At 49.4% G+C, this 18,329-nt stretch overlaps 1 protein-coding gene across 2 annotated transcripts in view; it reads left to right on the forward strand.

Annotated features, from left to right (window-relative positions):
- Nucleotides 1-11,054: 11,054 nt before the first annotated feature.
- GCKR (glucokinase regulator) overlaps nucleotides 11,055-18,329 on the forward strand; it is a 28,029-nt gene continuing 20,754 nt past the window's right edge. For both annotated transcript variants that reach the window (XM_067550548.1, XM_067550547.1), the window contains exons 1-3: nucleotides 11,055-11,249; nucleotides 17,498-17,653; nucleotides 18,226-18,294. In XM_067550548.1, coding sequence (XP_067406649.1) covers nucleotides 11,190-11,249; nucleotides 17,498-17,653; nucleotides 18,226-18,294 — 285 coding nt within the window. In that variant the 5' untranslated portion in view covers nucleotides 11,055-11,189. The remainder of the gene's footprint in view (nucleotides 11,250-17,497; nucleotides 17,654-18,225; nucleotides 18,295-18,329) is intronic.

Genomic DNA, 18,329 nt, shown 5'->3' on the forward strand with positions numbered 1-18,329 from the left:
GTCATCCAGAACTGGACACAATGCTGCAGCCGAGGCCTCAGCAGTGCCCAACACAGCAGGACAACTGCTTCCTGTGTCTCACATCTGCCAACACTCCTGTTCGTACACCCCAGAATTATTAGCCTTTTTTTGCAGCTGCATCACACTACTGACTCCTATTCAATTTGTGGTCTATTATAAGAATAAAAATAATGAATACTAAGAATATCGCAGTAGGGATATACTACTGACCACCTGACCAGGATGGTGATAGTGACTGTGAAATGCTCAGCGAGATTAGAGAGGCTATAAAAACAAAAAACTCAAAAATAATGGGGTCTTCATCTATCCCCATATTGACTGGGCACATGTCACCTCAGGGTGGGATGCAGAGATAAAGTTTCTTGACACCTTAAATGACTGTTTCTTAGAGTAGCTAGTCCTGGAACCCACAAGAGGAGAGGCAATTCTTGATTTAGTCCTAAATGGAGCATAGGATCTAGTCCAAGAAGTGAATGTAGCTGAACAGTTTGGTAATAGTGACCATAACACAGTAAAATTTAACATCCCTTGCAGGGGGGACCAAAGCAGCACACCACAGTAGCATTTAATTTCAAAAAGGGGAACTACACAAAAATGAGGGAGTTAGTTAAACAGAAAGTAAAAGGTACAGTGCCAAAAGTGAAATCCCTGCAAGCTGCATGGAAATTTTTTAAAGATACCATAACAGCAGCTCAATTTAAATGTATACCCCAAATTAAAAAACCTTGAGGACCAAAAAAGTGCTACTGTGGCTAAACAACAAAGTAAAAGAAGCCGAGGCAAAAAGGCAACCATTAAAAGTGAAAAGAGGAAAATAGAAAGGAGCATAAACTCTGGCAAGTGAAGTGTGAAAACATAATTAGAGAGGCCAAAAAAGAATGTGAAGAACAGCTAGCCAAAGACTCGGAAAGTAACAGCAAAAAATTATTTAAGTACATCAGAAGCAGGAAGCTGCTAAACAACCAGTGGGGCCACTGGACAAATGAGATGCTAAAGCAGCACTCAAGGAAGATAAAGCCATTGTGGAGAAACTAACTGAATTCTGTGCATCGGTTTTCGTGGCTGAGGATGTGAGGGAGAGTCCTAAACCTGAGCCATTCTTTTTCGGTGACAAATCTGAGGAACTGTCCCAGAGTAAGGTGTCACTAGAGGAGGTTTTGGAACAAATGTATAATTAAACAGGAATACGTTGCCAGGACCAGACAGCCGCAAACTCCGGGCTGGCCGTGTCGGCTGACGAGGGCTCACAGAGGTTGGGTCCAGGGGCTGTTGAACTGCAGTGGTGACATTGGGGCTCAGGCTGCACTGCAGCCTAACAGCCCGAAGCCCCAGGAGCCTGAGTCAGCTGGCACGGGCCAGCTGTGGGCTTTTAACTGCAGTGCAGGTGTAGCTGTGCCCTAAGTGACAGTGACCATAACAGACTGGGTGTTCCACATCCCTGGGGCGCTAGAGTGTCGAAGAGTGACACTGAACTGCAGAAAAGGAGCTTGACATCAAATGAGGAGGTTAGCTTGAAAGGCCCCAAAAGTAAAGGAAGTGAAATTCTTAGACGTGGCTGGGCTGCGACTCAGAAAAACAAGGAGCGTCTCAGAAGATATGTGTACCACTGAGCAAAAAGGGAATCAGGAAGACCAGGAATGAACCATTATTGTTCGCACGGTTACTTTGAGCCAAACAGAAATCCTTCAGCATTTAGAAAGCTGACCCAGGCAAAGTCAAACAGGAGCATCAATTCTGCTTCCCGTGGCCTCTGCACATCTCCCCTCCTGTTGTTTGAGAGAGGTTCCACTGAGCCAGACGGCACTTTCAGCGGCAGTGCCCGTTGTAGGGTTCCACCTCCTGCCCCTCCCCTCGCTGCTCTGAGAGCGTCTACACTGCAGTTGGAGGTGTGACTGCAGATTGGGTAGGTAAAGCTAGCGTGGCTGTGATCTAGCTAGCATAACTAAAAATAGCTGTGAAGACGCAGCAGTACAGATGGGTTCTCAACAGCTGTACAGTCCATGCTCCTGGGTCTTCACTGCTATTTTAGTTGGGCTAGATGGGTTAGAGCTGCTGTGGGAATATTCACCAGGCTGTAGTCACACCTTTTGAGTGGAGTGTAGACATAACCTGAATGGCTGCAGAGCATGGCTTTGAAAAGGGGTGTGGCACCCTGACTACCTCAGCTCCTTCTGACTGTGACAGCAGATGGATCAAGAACCTATCCAGATCCTCCAACCCAGATTTATTGGAACAAGCCATTAACCAGGATGAGAGGCAATTAGCTATTTTAGTTATAAGAACCTAAGACTGGCCATGATGGGTCAGACCAATGGTCCATCTAGCCCAGTATCCTGGCTTCTGACAGTGGCCAGTGCCAGATACTTCAAAGGGAATGAACAGAACAGGGCGATTGTCAACTGATCCATCCCCTGTTGTCCAGTCCCAGCTCCTGCCAGTCAAGGTTTAGGGACACCCAGAGCATGGGGTAGTGTCCACGACCCTGTTGGCTAATAGCCCGTAGTGGACCCAGCCTCCATGAACTTAGCTAACTTCTTTTTTAATCCTGTTTATACTTATCACCTTCACAACATCCCTTGGCAACAAGTTCCAAAGGCTGACTGTGTTGTGTGAAGAAGTATTGCCTTGTGTGTGGTTTTAAACTTGCTGCCGATTAATTTAATCAATGACCCCTGGTTCTGGTGTTATGTGAAGGGGTTAAATAACTCTGCCCAATTCACTCTTTCCACACCAATCAAGATTTTATAGCACTCTGTCATATCCCCCCTTAGTCGTCTCTGTTCCAAGCTGAACAGTCTGGTCTTTTTAATTTTTCCTCATATGGAAGCTGCTCCAGATTCCTAATTTTTGTTGCACATCTCTGTATCTTTTCCAGTTCTAGTATATCTTTTTTGAGGTGGGGTGGCCAGAAATGCCTGCAGTATTTGAGGTGTGGGTATCCCAGTGAATTATAAAGAGGCATTATGATTTTTACTGTCTTATCTATCCCTTTCCTAATGGTGCCTAGCATTCTGTACGGCTTTGACTGCTGCTGCACATTGAGCAGAGCCCAGAGCAGCCCCAGCCCCCGGCAGCACCTGGCTGGCCCCTGGAACAGCCCCGGCCCCCCGTGGTGCCTGGCTGGAGCTCAGAGCAGTCCTGAACCCGGGCTGCCCAGAGGAGCTCTCTGAGCCCTGCCGCAGGCCACACACGGTGAACGGCAGTGGGGGGGGGGGCGCGGGTGGAGTGGAGGAGGGAAGAGGCGGGGCCACCACAGCCAGGCATTGGGCAGTGGGTTGGTGGCGGCTGCCCCGGGGAGGCTTAGCATTCCCTGGCCTATTGTACCCACCACCCAGGCATGGCATCTGCTTTGCTTCCCCTTCCTTCTCTCCAGCAAGACCCATTTTGCAGGTCTGATGCTGCCACTCAAAGCGCCGAGAAGCAAGCAGTATGCTCCTACATGAAGGGGAAGCGCCTAGGGCCCTCTCTTGCTGCTCACAATGGGAGGAGAAAGGCCAGGTCCCTCACATGCATTGGTTCTAAATCAGCAGTACAGACATTAACTTCCCACCAGGTACCCAGAGACTGCTACAATCCCAGGAGCATGCAGCCAACCAGGTGTGAGGTGCCCCCAAGCGGTGTAGGAGGGAATTGCTCCTATCGGGCCACCGTGCTCTTAAACTGGACCCCATTTGAGCTTAGGGCAGAATGAGGAGCCAGCCTGGGTAAAGCGTGATTGTTTCAGATGGTTGTTCTCCTGCCTGGCGTGGCTACTGCAGATTGCTACCAGGAAGTTGCCTGGCCTGGCCTGGCCTATGCATCACATCTCCGAGTCTGAGCCCCTGGATTCCAGAGAACCCAGCCCCCAACTGGCTACAGTCCAGTGCCTCATTTAGCTAATCTGAAAGGATGGATTTCTGGGAGGGCTGGTGGGGGTGGGGTTAGGTTAATAAGGGGGGTGGAGCTTGGGGATTGGTGTGTGGGTGATTGGAGGTGGGCGAGGTTAATGAACTGCTCCATGCTCCTGGGACCCACCCAAACCCCATGTTCCAGCAGAGCTGGGGGATCTAGTAAGAGTCAGAAGGGGAAGGCTGTGGATCCCAGGCGGCTTCTGGAGCTCGTTATCCAACATGGCTGCCCAATGTGATGCTGCTTTCCCTCCCTGCTGTCTCCTCTCCAGGGTGCTATGGCCCATCACCAGCCAGGCACTGCTCTTGGGGAGAGCAGGACAGAGGCCTGCAGCCCCCGGGTTCTCCAAGGATGTCAGCACCCTCAGAATGGATCAGTGGGGAGGAAGGCTCTTATGGTGACTTTTTTCCTGTGGACTGAGAGATGCCCTGGGTTGGGGCACATTCCCAGGTAAGGGTTCAGAGTCCCTCAAGACTAATGGTGATGGTCAGGAAGTTCTAATTAATGGATGCATTGTGTTTATTGCTCTAGATTTCCATTGGTTCATACACAAAAGGCACCAGACTCGTACACCAGGCACCTTGGCGAGGCATTTAAATAATCCGATCAACCAGCATCTAGCCCATCAACAGGCCCCAGCAACGCCCCCCTCTCCCCACCATGCATCCCACAAACCAGCCCAGCAAGCCCTTCACCCCCCCAAAGCCTGAGCCTGGCAACATTCCCTGGAGGGTTGTAGAGCCCGGCTATTTTGCCCTGTAACGTGGGGAGCAGATCTCACAGCTGAGAGACCTGCCAGGGCGCACCCTGCCACCAGACCCTTCTCTTAGAACAAGCGTGCGCTTGTCTGGATGGTGGCAGTGTGGCCAGGTGGGGAGAGAGGTGTCTCTCAGGTAGGGAGCTCCCTGGCATTTAGGGCTTTATAAGTCAGAACAAACACTACCAACTCTACCTGGAAATCACTGAGGGGCCAGTGCAGATCCCAGAGCTCCAGCACCACATGGAGTCCTGCAGGAAAGTGCAACTCAGAAAACGAACGGCCACAGCCTGCACCAGCGGGCGGCAGTAAATGCCGGGGCTGCAGGTAGGGACCGCTGAACAGATCTGCAGCTCCTCTCAGAGCTCCCTCCAGGTTGTGAGTATCTCTGTGGAGGAGATGCCCAAGTACAGTACCCTTCTACTCCCTGCTGCCTCCCGCAGGGCTGAGCTCCTCTGGCCACTTGGCTCAGGAGAGAAAGCTGGTGATGGTGCAGGGGGAGGACACGTGATGCTGGGCCCATCATAGGGCTGTTGACCCTGGGAGGCCAGACTAGAGCAAACAAGCTTGTTTTACAGTGCAAAGCTGTGCAGCACCAATGGGCCAGCGGGCTCAGCTTCCTCACATTACATCTCTCTGTGGTCGCCAGCGTGTCCTGGTGCTAAAGCAAGTAACAGAGTTGCTCCAGGTTTGAACTGAGAGTGGGCCTCCCCTGTCCAGCCACGTCCAGCCCTTTTCTGTCCTCTCAGCCTAGGCCAGCCCTACCAGCCCCTCTCTGCTCAGCCTCGTGTCTACACGGAGCTGGAGGGGTAACTTTCTCTTCGGATGGACGTACCTGCACTAGCTCTGATCAAGCTAGTGTGCTAAAAATAGCTGTGTAGCTGTGGCTGCGCAGGTGGCAGGAAGGCATAGCCGCCCTGAGAACGCTCCCATCTGGAACTCTAGGTACATCCCTGGGGCAGCTCACCTGGCCCATTGCCCATGCAGCTGTGGCTGCATTGCTCTTTTTAACGCTACCTTGATCAGAGCTAGGGCGCTTATGTCTTCCCATGCTGGAAATTACACCTCCAGCTGCAGTGTGGCAGACATGCCCTCAGCCCAGCCCAGCCCTGCCCTGGCTGACTCTACACTGCCTGGCCCTGCCCTCCCTGCTCTGTTCAGCCTGGGGCTCTCTGGCCTCTGATGTGTTAATTTAGATGGAACAAATGGTCCAAAGGTGTTAACAGAATCCAGTCCCTGTCCAAAATTAAACAGTGTTAAACAAAATGTGGGGGTTGGCATCCAGAGGCCTCAGTTAAAGAGCCTGTTAACGTGACAGAAAGGAAGGAAAGCAAGTTAAAGCAGCTGAAATGTGAGAAATTCATCAAAGCTTTCCTGTACGCTTTTCTTGTTCCCTTTCCTTTCGGAGCTCAGTGTCACAGATGGCAATAACTGCCCTTTTTAGAACAAGAGACATCAGTTGGGATAAGCTGGAGCTGTTGGTATTGCTGCTGCTGTTTTGAAGTCCTTTCCTCCCAGGTGGTAGTTAAGATTGTAGTAAGAAGTGAGAGCTTAAGACCTGTAAAACAGGCTAAGGCCTAAATGGAAAAAGCCGAGTGAACAGAAGTATAAGGGGTCACTCAAGTTAACTGAGACTGGTACAGGAAAGTGCTGATACTGCAAGATTGTAAGACTGCCAAAATATTACTAAAATATGTAGTAGGTATAAGAGGTACCAAGATACTAACTCTCTGAAATGACACTTTGATGGGTAGAAATGATACATAGAGCGGCGGTGCCCAAATCAGCCAATCAACGGAAAAAGGTGGTATTAGACTACGTCAAGAGGGGGGCAACTACCTACGTCAAAGGGGGCAGAACGAAAGAGTATGTAACAGTGTATAAAAGAGGATGTCAGAGGGAATACCGGCGTCCGGTCTAGGGGATAACGGAAAGTCCCGCTGTTGGGCCGAGACCATTGTAACGCCGCCAATATGAAACTGACCCAGAGGTACTCTGTAAATCATTTCTCATTGTGCCACACACAATAAACCTGGCCTGGGTGCCTTCGTTGCTCAGCTAATCCGTGGTCGTGTCGACTCATTCGATCGTGAGAGCCGTCTCAGTTTCCTGGCCAGAGCTGGGACAGCAGCTACACAGGGACACACGCACGCAGCCTACACTGATAAACATCAGTGACCAACACACTGATTACCACAGAGATTTAGCTGGAGCTTGTAGGGGGTGATATCATCTGTCTTCTCCTCTCTGGCCTGGTCTGGTCAGAGCATTTCTCAGGCTCAGGATGACGATGGGCCCGGGTCCCAAGAAACAGTCGGGTGGCAGCCATGATGGTGAAGCTTTCTTCGGTGGCCTCCCGCATGCTTTTAACTGTACTTTCCCCACAAAATCTCTTTCTTTTCAGGCCCTGCTAAGAGGGTGTTGGATGGAATAGCCCATCCCCTCATTATTGTGGCCACCAATTAGGCCTGACATCAGCTGGGAGAGCACATACAGCAGAGCACAGGCAATCCAGGAAGTTTTTGCAGAGTGTTGCGGACAACTTCCTGGTGCAAGTGCTGGAGCAACTGACTAGTAGCCGTGCTCCTGTTGAGCTGCTGCTCACAAACGGGGAAGATTTGGTAGGGGAAGTAGAAGTGGGCGGTAACCTGGGCAGCAGTGACCATGAGATGGTCGAGTTCAGGATCCTGACAAAAGGAAGAAAGGAGAACAGCAGGATACGGACCATGGACTTCAGAAAAGCAGACTTTGACTCCCTCAAGGAGCTGATGGGCAGGATCCCCTGGGAGGCTAATATGAGGGGGAAAGGAATCCAAGAGAGCTGGCTGTATTTTAAAGAAACCTTATTGAGAGCACAGGAACAAACCATCCCGTTGTGCAGAAAGAATAGCAAATATGGCCGGTGATCAGCTTGGCTTAACAGAGAAACCTGTGGTGAGCTTAAACACAAAAAGGAAGCTTACAAGAAGAGGACGCTTGATCAGATGACTAAGGAAGAGTCTAAAAATATTGCTCGAGCATGCAGGAGTGAAATCAGGAAGGCCAAAGCACAACTGGAGTTGCAGCTAGCAAGGGACGTTAAGGGTAACAAGAAAGGTTTCCACAGGTATGTTAGCAACAAGAAGGTTAGGGAAAGTGTCGGTCCCCTACAGAATGGGGGAGGAAACATAGTGACAGATGATGTGGAAAAAACTACACAATACTTGTTCTTGCCTCTGCCTTCACAGACAAAGTCAGCTCCCAGACTACTGCACTGGGCAGCACAGAATGGGGAGGAGGTGAGCAGCCCTCAGTGGTGAAAGAACAGGTTCAGGACCACTTAGAAAAGCTGGACATGCACAAATCCATGAGGCCAGATGCAATGCATCTGGGGGTGCAGAGGGAGTTGGCTGATGTGATTGCAGAGCCATTGGCAATTATCTTAGAAAACTCGTGGTGATTGGGTGACATCCCGGACAATTGGAAAAGGCAAATATAATGCCCATCTTCAAAAAAGGGAAGGAGGAGGATCCAGGGAACCACAGACTGGTCAGCCTCACCTCAGTCCCTGGAAAAATCACGAAGCAGGTCCTCAAGCAATCCCTTTTGAAGCACTTGGAGGAGAGGAAGGTGATCAGGAACAGTCAGCATGGATTCACCAAGGGCAAGTCATGCCTGACCAACCTGATTGCCTTCTATGAAGAGATGACTGGCTCTGTGGATGTGGGGAAAGTGGTGGACCTTGACTTTAGTAAAACTTTTCATCCGGTCTCCCACAGTGTTCCTGCCAGCAAGTTAAAGAAATATGGGTTGAATGAATGGACCATACGGTGGATAGAGAGCTGACTAGATCATGGGGCACAACGGGTGGTGATCAATAGCTCCATGTCTAGCTGGCAGTCAGTATTAAATGGAGTGCCCCTGGGGCCAGTTTTGTTCAACATCTTCATTAATGATCTGGAGGATGGGGTGGATTGCACCCTCAGCAAGTTTGCAGATGACACTAAGCTAGGGGGAGTGGTAGATATACTGGAAGGTAGGGATAGAATACAGAAGGACCTAAAAAAACTGGAGGATTGGGCCAAATCTGATGAGGTTCAACAAAGAAAAGTGCAGAGTCCTGCACTTAGGATGGAAGAATCCCATGCACTGCTACAGACTGGGGACCGACTGGCTAGGCAGCAGTTCTGCAGAAAAGAACCTGGGGGTTATGATGGACAAGAAGCTGAATATGAGTCAACAGTGTGCCTAGTTGCCAGAAAACTAATGGCATATTGGGCTGCATTAGTAGAAGCATTGCCAGCATATTGAGGGAAGTGATTATTCCCCTCTATTTGGCACTGGTGAGGCCACATCTGGAATATTGTGTCCAGCTTTGGGTCCCCCACTACTGAAAGGATGAGGACAAATTGGAGAGAATCCAGCGGAGGGCAACAAAAATGATGAGAGGGCTGGAGCACAAGACTTATGAGGAGAGGCTGAGGGAACTGGGCTTGTTTAGTCTGCAAAAGAGAAGAATGAGGGGGGATTTGATAGCAGGCTTTAACTACCTGAAAGGGGGTTCCAGGGAGGATGGAGCTAGGCTGTTCTCAGTGGTGGTAGATGACAGAACAAGCTGCAATGGTCTCAAGTTGCAGTGGGGGAGGTCTAGGTTGGATATTAGGAAAAACCTTTCCCCTAGGAGAGTGGTGAAGCACTGGAATGGGTTACCTAGGGATGGGGTGGAATCTCCATCTTTAGAGGTTTTTAAGGCCCGGCTTGACAAAGCCCTGGCTGGGATGATTTAGCTGGGGTTGGTCCTGCTTTGATCAGGGGGGTTGGACTGAATGACCTCCTGAGGTCCCTTCTAACCCAAATCTTCTATGCAGGCAAACTGACAGGAGTAGGCAAAGGTGGCAATTGCCCAGGAGGCTGGCGATTTTAAAAGGGGCCCAGGCCATGGGCGGCAGGGTGAAAGCTTCCCCTTGGGGAGGCCAGTTCCCTGTCCCACCTCTTCCGCCCTTGGCCCCCGCCCACAGTCCGTCTGTCCTAGGCACTACTGCACTCAGAACGCTTGTCTATGCTGACGTGTCCCTCCCTGCTTGGCTCCTCTCCTCTCTTCCACACTTCCCTTTCCCTGCCTGGCATCCCCACAGCTATGTCCCATCCCGCTGCCGCTGCTCACTGCATCCCTCTTCCCCCCCACTTCTCACTCAGCCCCCGTAGCCTGCTGTTGCTTGCTGCTTGGAGGAAGGGAGAGTGTGGAAAAGAGGAGGGGGACCAAGCGATGGCGGGAGGGACACGGCAGCGAGTAGGCCAAGGGGGAGCAGGGCCTGGGGTAGACTGTGTGTGTGGCTGTGGGCAGAAGAAGCAGTGTGGGACTGTTCTGCTCTGGGGCCGGAAATTCCTTTTCCCAGGCCTGCTTCTAAGATTCTAATGTCTGACATGCCATTTCTGGCTCATTGATTTCTGGCTCCACAGCTCCTGTTTCAACAAGCAAAATTTCAGCACAGCCCTTGAATGATATCAACTTGGCCTTTTTATGTAGAGCAGGTCAGTTGTTCTGATGCCCTGTCGTACCGTTTCCCATCAGCAGGTGTTGGGGGTTATTTTAACATCTAATAAACTTGTACAGACTTGGTGCGGTTGAGCTCACAGTTTGGGTAAACTCAGAGGCTGGGTTGTCACAATGCCTCCCTGGGGTTTTGGCTTGTATTTTTCTCTCTCCCACCCCACCCAGTTATTGTGGGGTATCTTTGCATGGAGGTAAGTTTTCTCCCAGCTCTGAGGGGGTGTTACACGAGAGCACAAAGGCAGTCTCCCTCAAGTATGTGCTTCCAAGGGAGGAGGGAACGTTGGCAGGGCCCCCCATCTCTTCCCACGTTCCCAGAAGTGACGGTTTCCAGTCCGTTCCATGATCTCTCCTCGGCCCGAGAAGCTGGCTACCTTTGTGGAAGTGGAGCAGACAGGGCCCTCAGGATCCTGAGGTGGATGCAGAATGGCAGGTAAGGGGGGGAGAGACGCTCACTCTGTCTGGTTCCTGGGGGAGGGGGCCCAGGCTTTCCCTGGCCACCTGTGGGATTGCTGGGGAAAGCTGTGTTTCTGTCTGCTCTGAGCAAGCTGGGCTCATGCTCCATCACCTGCCTTGCACACGAGCTCTGGCCAGGAGCTCATATGCATCTGTCATGACATGCGGCTGTGCAGCTGCTGACCAATCGCCTCGGCTCTGTTCTGTTCTCCTTGCATGGCCGGAATGACGCAAGCAGCTGCCCTTATCCTGCTGGGCTCAGTGGTGGGGTGGTGGAGACCTGGCAAGGGAAGCTGTGGTGTCTGCCGAGCAGCAGGATACGGGGTGATAGGAGCAGTTGCAATGTAACGGTTCCGATTAATCATTACAGTGCAGGGCTGATAAGGCTGGGACAAACATAGCTGTCTGGAATGAGGGGGAGGGGTGAGCGCCCAGTCCTTGTCTCACCCACATCCAGGCAGCCGACTGTACTGGACTAACAGGTTTGGGACCCAGCAGATTCTTCCCAAGCCATCATCATCCGTTCTGGCCTGGACCATGCGTGGGACCAAGAAATACAGGCACGTTATTGAGACGCCGGATCCCGGCAAATGGGAGGTGAGAACTGCAGAGCGGCTTGCGGGTCTTAGTTGCCTCAGGCACCACCCCTGCTAGGGCACTGCACTGGGAGCAGAAGGGGCTGCCTGGGCTACTCCAGCGGGGACAGCAGGAGGGGGCTCCGTCACCTGCTGCTGCCACCACCCCAACCAAGTCAACCCTGAAGAGCTGGTTGCCTTGTTTCAGCCACTGCTTAGAAACCATTCCCATTCCAGTTACTCTGTGATCCTGAGACACGGGAGGGGAACCAGGCAGAAAAGCTGCAGCCTGACAGTGCCAGTGAGTGTTTGTACGTGTGATTCATCCTGGAGTGGCCCAGCTGGTTCTGGTCTGACATGCATGGAACAGTACTCAGCATAGATGAACAGATTCTGAGCCCAGGCGGGACCACAGTAATGATCTAGTCTGAGCTCCTGTATCTCAGCGGCCAGAGAACTGCTCCAAGTCCAATAGCTGTGTTTGAACTAACATACGAGTGAGAACAAAAGAACCACCAGACTGAGTCAGATCAAGAATCCATCTAGCCCCGTGTCCTGTCTTCCTACAGTGATCAGTGCCAGGTGCTTCAGAGGGAATGAACAGAACAGGGCAATTATCAAGTGACCCTGTCGTCCAACCCCAGCTTCTAGCAGTCAGAGACTTAGGGACACCCAGAGCCTGGGGTTGCACCCCTAACCATCTTGGCTGCTAGCCATCGATGTACCTATTGTCCATTAACTTCTCATTCTTCTTTTAACCCAGTTATACTTGTGCCCTTCACAATATCCCCTGGCAACAAGTTCCATACGTTGACTGTACATTGTGTGCTGAAGTACTTCCTTATGTTTGTTTTAAACTGTGGTCTATTATTTCAAATCCCACTTTAGGCATCTCTTTTCTAAGATGAACAGTCCCAGTCTTTTTAATCTCTCCTCATATGAAGGCTGTTCCATACTTCTAAATAATTTTGTTGCACTGCTCTGTATTTTTTCCAATTCTAAATACATATTTTTTTGAGATGGGGTGACCAGAACTGCATGCAGTATTCAAGGTGTGGGCATACCATGGATTTATATAGTGACATGATATTTTCTGTTTTATTATTTATCCCTTTCCTAATGGTTCCTAACATTCTGTTAGCTTTTTGGACTGCTGCTGCATTTTGAGCAGATGTTTTCAGAGGACTACCTATGATGACACCAAGATCTCTTTCTTGAATGGTAGCATCTAATTTAGACTCATTTTGTATGTATAGTTGGGATTATTTTTTCCAGTGTATATTACTTTGCCCTTATGAACATTGAATTGCATCTGCTATTTTGTTGCCCAGTCATGCCCTTTGTGAGAACCCTTTGTAACTCTTTGCAATGGGCTTTGGACTATCTTCAGTAATTTTGTATCATCTGCAAACTTTGCCAGATCCCTGAGGGCCCCTGCTATTTCTCTCTTCCATTGGAAAACTGAACTTTTATTCCTATTTATTCCTATGCTTTGTTTCTTGTCTTTTAACCAGTTACTGATTCATGAGAGGATCTTCCCTCAAGTCCCATGACTGCTTATATTCCTTAAACGCATATGGTGTGGGACTTTGTCAAATACTTTCTGAAAGTCCAAATACGGTATATCCACTGGCTCACCCTTGTCCCCATGCTTGTGGACCCCCTCAAGGAATATGAATAGAGGTTAGTTAGGCTGTTAGTTTTTGGGTCTTTTACTAGTTGCTCTTCAAATTCTTTCTTGGGCATCTAAATTAAAGCAGATCATTTAGAAAAACATCCCACCTTGATTTAAGTCTCCAGAGATGGAGAAACCACCACAGTTCTGGGTAAGCTGTGTCAAGGGACACTGTTAGAAATGTGCTCCTTTTTATAGTCTAAGCTCTCCAGCCTCACTGTGTAATGGGTGTGTATGTCACCAGGAGACAGATGCAGTGTAGAAGGCCCTGGGGTAGGAGGGGGAAGCTGAGACTTTGGCAGCTGTGTCAGAGGGAAGCTGGGTAGTGAGACAGGGACTTTAGCTGATAGTCTCTTAAAAATCAAGGCTAGTTAAGTACTGAAATAGGTTACCAAAGGAGGTTGTGGAATCATCATCACTGGAGATTTTTAAGAAAATGTGTTGTACAAAATGTCCTGTCAGGGATGGCTTCGCTTTACAGGGGGCATTGGACTTGATGACTTCTTGAGGTCCCTTCCGCCCTACACATTTATGATTCTATTATTGTGATCATCTGGTCTGATCTCCTGTTAACACAAGACATAGGACTTTCCTGAAGTAATTCTTGTTTGAACTAGATCTTATAGAAGAACAGCCAGCCTTGATTTAAAGTTGTCAGTGGCAGAGACTCCATCCTGACCGTTGATAAATTGTTCCTGCAGTTAATTACCCTCAATTGTAAAAATATATGCTGTATTTTCAGTCTGAATTTGTCTAGCTTCAAATTCCAACTCTTGGATCATGTTAGACCGTTCTCTGTTAGACTGAAGAGCCCTCAGTTGTTCCCTATGTAGGTACTAATAGATGTGATCAAGTCACACCTTAACCTTCTCTTTGTTACATGAAATAGACTGAGCTCCTTGAGTCTCTGACTGGAAGGCCTAATCTACACTACGTGGTTGGGTCGTCGAAAGGTCAGTGCAAGGCAGCTATCTGTGGAAGTGTCTTCAGTTAAATTTGGCTCCTGCCGACATAAGTGCCTTGCTACGGCAATTTAGTACCACCGCCTGCCCGAGCGGCATACAGTCTGATCAATGTAATTAGATCAATGCAGTGTCAGCGCAGTGTCACTGCATTGCTTACATTGACTGTTACTGGCTTTCAGGAGCCATCCCACAATGCCCCCCACTGACAGTACAATCAATACAAGTGCTCCTGGGGAGGGTGCACACTGCCGACACAAGGAGCTGCGCGCACACACACACACACACACAAGTAGTTTAACAACGGTGGTGGCTGTGTGCTGACGTAAATTAGATTGACATGATTTTGTAGTGTAGATGTAGCCTAAGGCATGTTTTCTAATCATTTATCATTCTTGTGATTCTTCTCTGAACCCTCTCCAGCTTATCAAAATCCTTCCTGAATTGTGGACAGAGTATTCCAGCAGCGGGTCACACCAGTGCCAAATACAGAAATAATATAACCTCTATACCTCTACTCGAGATTCCCCAGTTTATGCATCCAAGGATCCAATTAACCGTTTTAGCCACAGCATTGCACGGGGAGCTCATGTTCAGCTGATTATCCACCTTTCTGTAATTCCCATTTGGAAGGGGATGTCCAGGCGCGTCCGTGGGAACCAAACATCTGAATTTCCCTGATTTTTACACATGATGATTGGCACCATCCTGGCCCGTTGCCACTGGGTTTGCGCAGAAACCAGCAGCTGCCAGCGTACTCAGCCGCAGCCATTCCCAGAAACAAGGGGAAACAAACATCAAATGCAGCAGGGCTAGAAACCCAAAGGCAAGTTAATGCTGAGGTTGCTGAGGCCTTGCCAAATGTTTTGTTACCTCATCTCTAGCCCCCTTTATTGATCTGTTTGTTCTCCTGTGTGCCCTGCCTGTCACCTTGACTGGAAGATACCTGGGCAAGGACTGTGTGTACAGCACCAAATACAATCGGACCCTGATCACTGATCAGGTTCCTTGGCGCAACCAGAATCCTAGAACTCTAGGACTGGCAGGGAGCTCACGAGGTCATCTAGTCCAGATCCCTGCACTCATTGCAGGACCAAGCATTATCTAGCCCATCTGTCACCAGGGCCGGATTAACTCTCCTGTGGGCCTGGGGCTATTCCATTTTCTGGGGCCCCATATACAACTCTTTTTCCTCATTTAAAACCAAATGATCACAACTGTGGCACTGGGCTATTAACGCTATACTAAACTTGCCTTTTAATTAGCAGGAAGCCGTTCTGTGGTTACATTTCAGTCTTAAAACATGTAGAACGGGTTGGCAACCTTGGCACGTGAGATGATTTTGAGCAGCGCTCGCACTCACACTGGGCTCACGTCCAGGGCCAGATTAATGCAGGGGCTATAGGGGCTGCAGTCCAGGGCCTCGGGCTAAGGGGGTCCCACAAAAATAAATCCCCACCCCTCCCCCCCCACCCTCTCCCACGTGACATGGGTCCAGCGCCCCGGCCAGGAGCTGCTCCCAACCCCAGGCAGCACCATACAGCAGCTGCTCCCTCTTCTCCCCCACCCCTCTCCCACGTGACATGAGCCCAGCATGAGTGTGAGGGGGCAGCGGCCGCCGCATGGTGTGGCTTAGGGCCGGGAGCGGCTCCTGGCCAGGGCGCTGGGCCCACATCAGGTGGGAGAGGGGTGGGGGGGAAAGGGGAGCGATTTATTTTTTGCAGGGCACCCCTTACCCGAAGCCCTGAGCTGCAGCCTCTAAAGCCCTTGCATTAATCCAGCCCTGTCCATAACAGGGGTTTGTCTAACCTGCTCTTAAAAATCTCCGGTGACTGAGATTCCACAGCCTCCTGAGGCCATTTATTCCAGTGCGCAACTACCCCGACAGTTAGGAAGTTTTTCTTAATGTCCAACCTAAACCGCTCTTGCTGCAATTTAAGGCCACTGCTTCTTGTCCTATCCTCAGAGGTTAAGGAGAACAATTTTTCTCCCTCCTCCTTGTAACAATATTATATGTACTTGAAAACTATTATCAAGCCCCCCACCCCCTCCCCAGTCGTCTCCAGACTAAACAAGCCCAATTTTTTTAATCTTCCCTCATAAGTCATGTTTTCTAGACTTTTTTAAATCATTTTTGTTACTTTTCTCTGGACTTTCCCCCATTTGTCCACATCTTTCCTGAAATGTGGCACCCAGAACTGGAGACAATACTTCAGCTGAGGCCTAATCAGCACGGTGTAAAGCAGAAGAATTACTTCTCGTGCCTCGCTTACAACATTCCCGCTAACACATCCCAGAACGATGTTTGCTTCTCTCTTTTTTTAACACTGGTGCCACTGGTTACACTATTGACTCATCTTTAGCCTGTGATCCACTAGGACCCCCAGATCCCTTTCTGCAGTACTCCTTCCTAGGGAGTCATTTCCCATTGTGTATGTGTGCAACTGATTGTTCCTTCTTAAGTGGAGTACTTTTGCATTTGTCCTTATTGAATTTCATCCTATTTACTTCAGACCGTTTTTCCAGTTTGTTCAGATCATTTTGATTTTTAATCCTATCCTCCAAAGCCCTTTCAACCTCTCCCATCTAGGTATCATCTACAAACTTTGTAAGTGTTTGCTATGCCATTTTCTAAATCATTGATGAAGATATTGAACAGAACCGAACCCAGAATTGGTCCCTCTGGGACCCCACTCAAAATACCCTTCCAGTTTGGCTGTGAGCCACTGATAACTACTCTCTGGGAATGGTTTTGCAATCAGTTATGCACCCACCTTATAGTAGCTCCATCTAGCTTGTATTTCCTTGGTAAATTTATGAGAAGGTCATACAAGACAGTATCAAAAGCCTTACTAAAGTCAAGATATACCACATCTACTGCTTCCCCCGCATCCACAAAGCTTGTTACCCTGTCAAAGAAAGCTATCACATTGGTTTGATGTGATTTGACAAATCCATGCTGACTGTTACTTATCACCTTACTATCTTCTAGGTATTTGAAAACTGATTGCTTAATTATTTGCTCCATTATCTTTCCAGGTACTGAAGTTAAGCTGACTGGTCTAATTCCTCGGGTTGTCCTTACACCCCTTTTTATAGATTGGCATGTATTTGCCCTTTTCCAGTCCGCTGGAATCTCTCCTGTCTTCCATGACTTTTGGAAGATAATCAGTAATGGCTCAAATATCTCCCCAGTCAGCGCCTTGAGTATTTCATCAGGTCCTGGTGACTTGAAGACATCTAACTTGTTCTTTTCCTATTTTAGCCTCATATCCTACCTCATTTTCACTGGCATTCACTATGTTAGACGTCCAATCACTGCTAACCTTTTCCATGAAAACTGAAACACAAAAGATAGAATAATAGAAAGTAACAATACAATTATAGAAAGTAACAGTAACAACAACAAAAGAGCTTAAATAAGCTCATCTGGTGAGCAGGGAAGGCAGGGCCAGAGGGTTGAAGTGTGAGGGGCTCTCTGTCCCAGTCTAAAATGTCCAACTGGACTGGTATAGTTAGAGGCTGTGGTAATCTGTGTCTTATGCTGGCCCCTCTCCAAACCATCCTAACACTGGGGCCCAGTCCAGCTTCACCCTGGGGAGACTGTGTATTCTGTGTGCATTTGCTTTTCAGCTGGCAGGGTATGAGGCAACTCTGCCCATCAGTGAGAAGTCAAACCCCATCACCAGGGAGCTGGATAAGGCTGACCCTGTGCAGATTGTCCAGCTGCTGAAGGAATGCGATGCAGAGATATTCCAGGAGGAGGATGAAGCTCTGCTCAACTATAAGGTAAGTTCTTTGTCTTGCCTGCCCTTGTACTGAGACGCTTCCCCAGATCCACATGAAGTGTATTGCTGTAAGAGAACCTGGGGAAGTGGTGGGCCTGACACTGAGCCCTGGAGGTGCTGAGATTTGTGATTGTTTTCCCTTTGTGTTGGAGGGTGTTGCAGAGCCTCAGGCTGTCCCTTGAGAAGGCTCCATCTCCTGATCCCGCTGGCCTTGCCCTCACTGAGCATTTGTTGATTGTGAGGGAAGAGATGACACATGAGCGAACCCCCAGTTCAGTCCAAGCAGAGCCCAGCAGACCAAGTCAGGCCCACACCCTGAACCCTGCGTTCATATGATGTTCATGGTTTGCTGTTTCATGCTATTTCTGGCATGTGTATATGGCTGGGTGGGGGAGTAAACCCACAGAGCCCTGAGCTGTGGAGTGAGGGGGTTACCCCATAGACCACGGAGCCACCCTGTGGGAGAGTAACCCTGCAGAGCCCTGAGCACCGCCCTCCCCCCCAGTGATCTATGAGGCAGATCTAGTTATGAGATAACATCACAGAACCCTGATCCTCTCTCTCTCTTCTCAGAGACTGTACAGTGAGTCCGTGCTGAAGACTATGATCGACATTATCAGTAAAGTGCAGGAAGTCCTGAAGGTACAGGGTGGTGCAGTGCAGTATGGGATGGCACA

This window comes from Emydura macquarii, unplaced genomic scaffold (assembly GCF_026122565.2).
Source record: "Emydura macquarii macquarii isolate MOO-44397 ecotype Brisbane River unplaced genomic scaffold, CSIRO-AGI_Emac_v2 contig_1300, whole genome shotgun sequence".
Taxonomy (NCBI): Eukaryota; Metazoa; Chordata; order Testudines; family Chelidae; genus Emydura; species Emydura macquarii.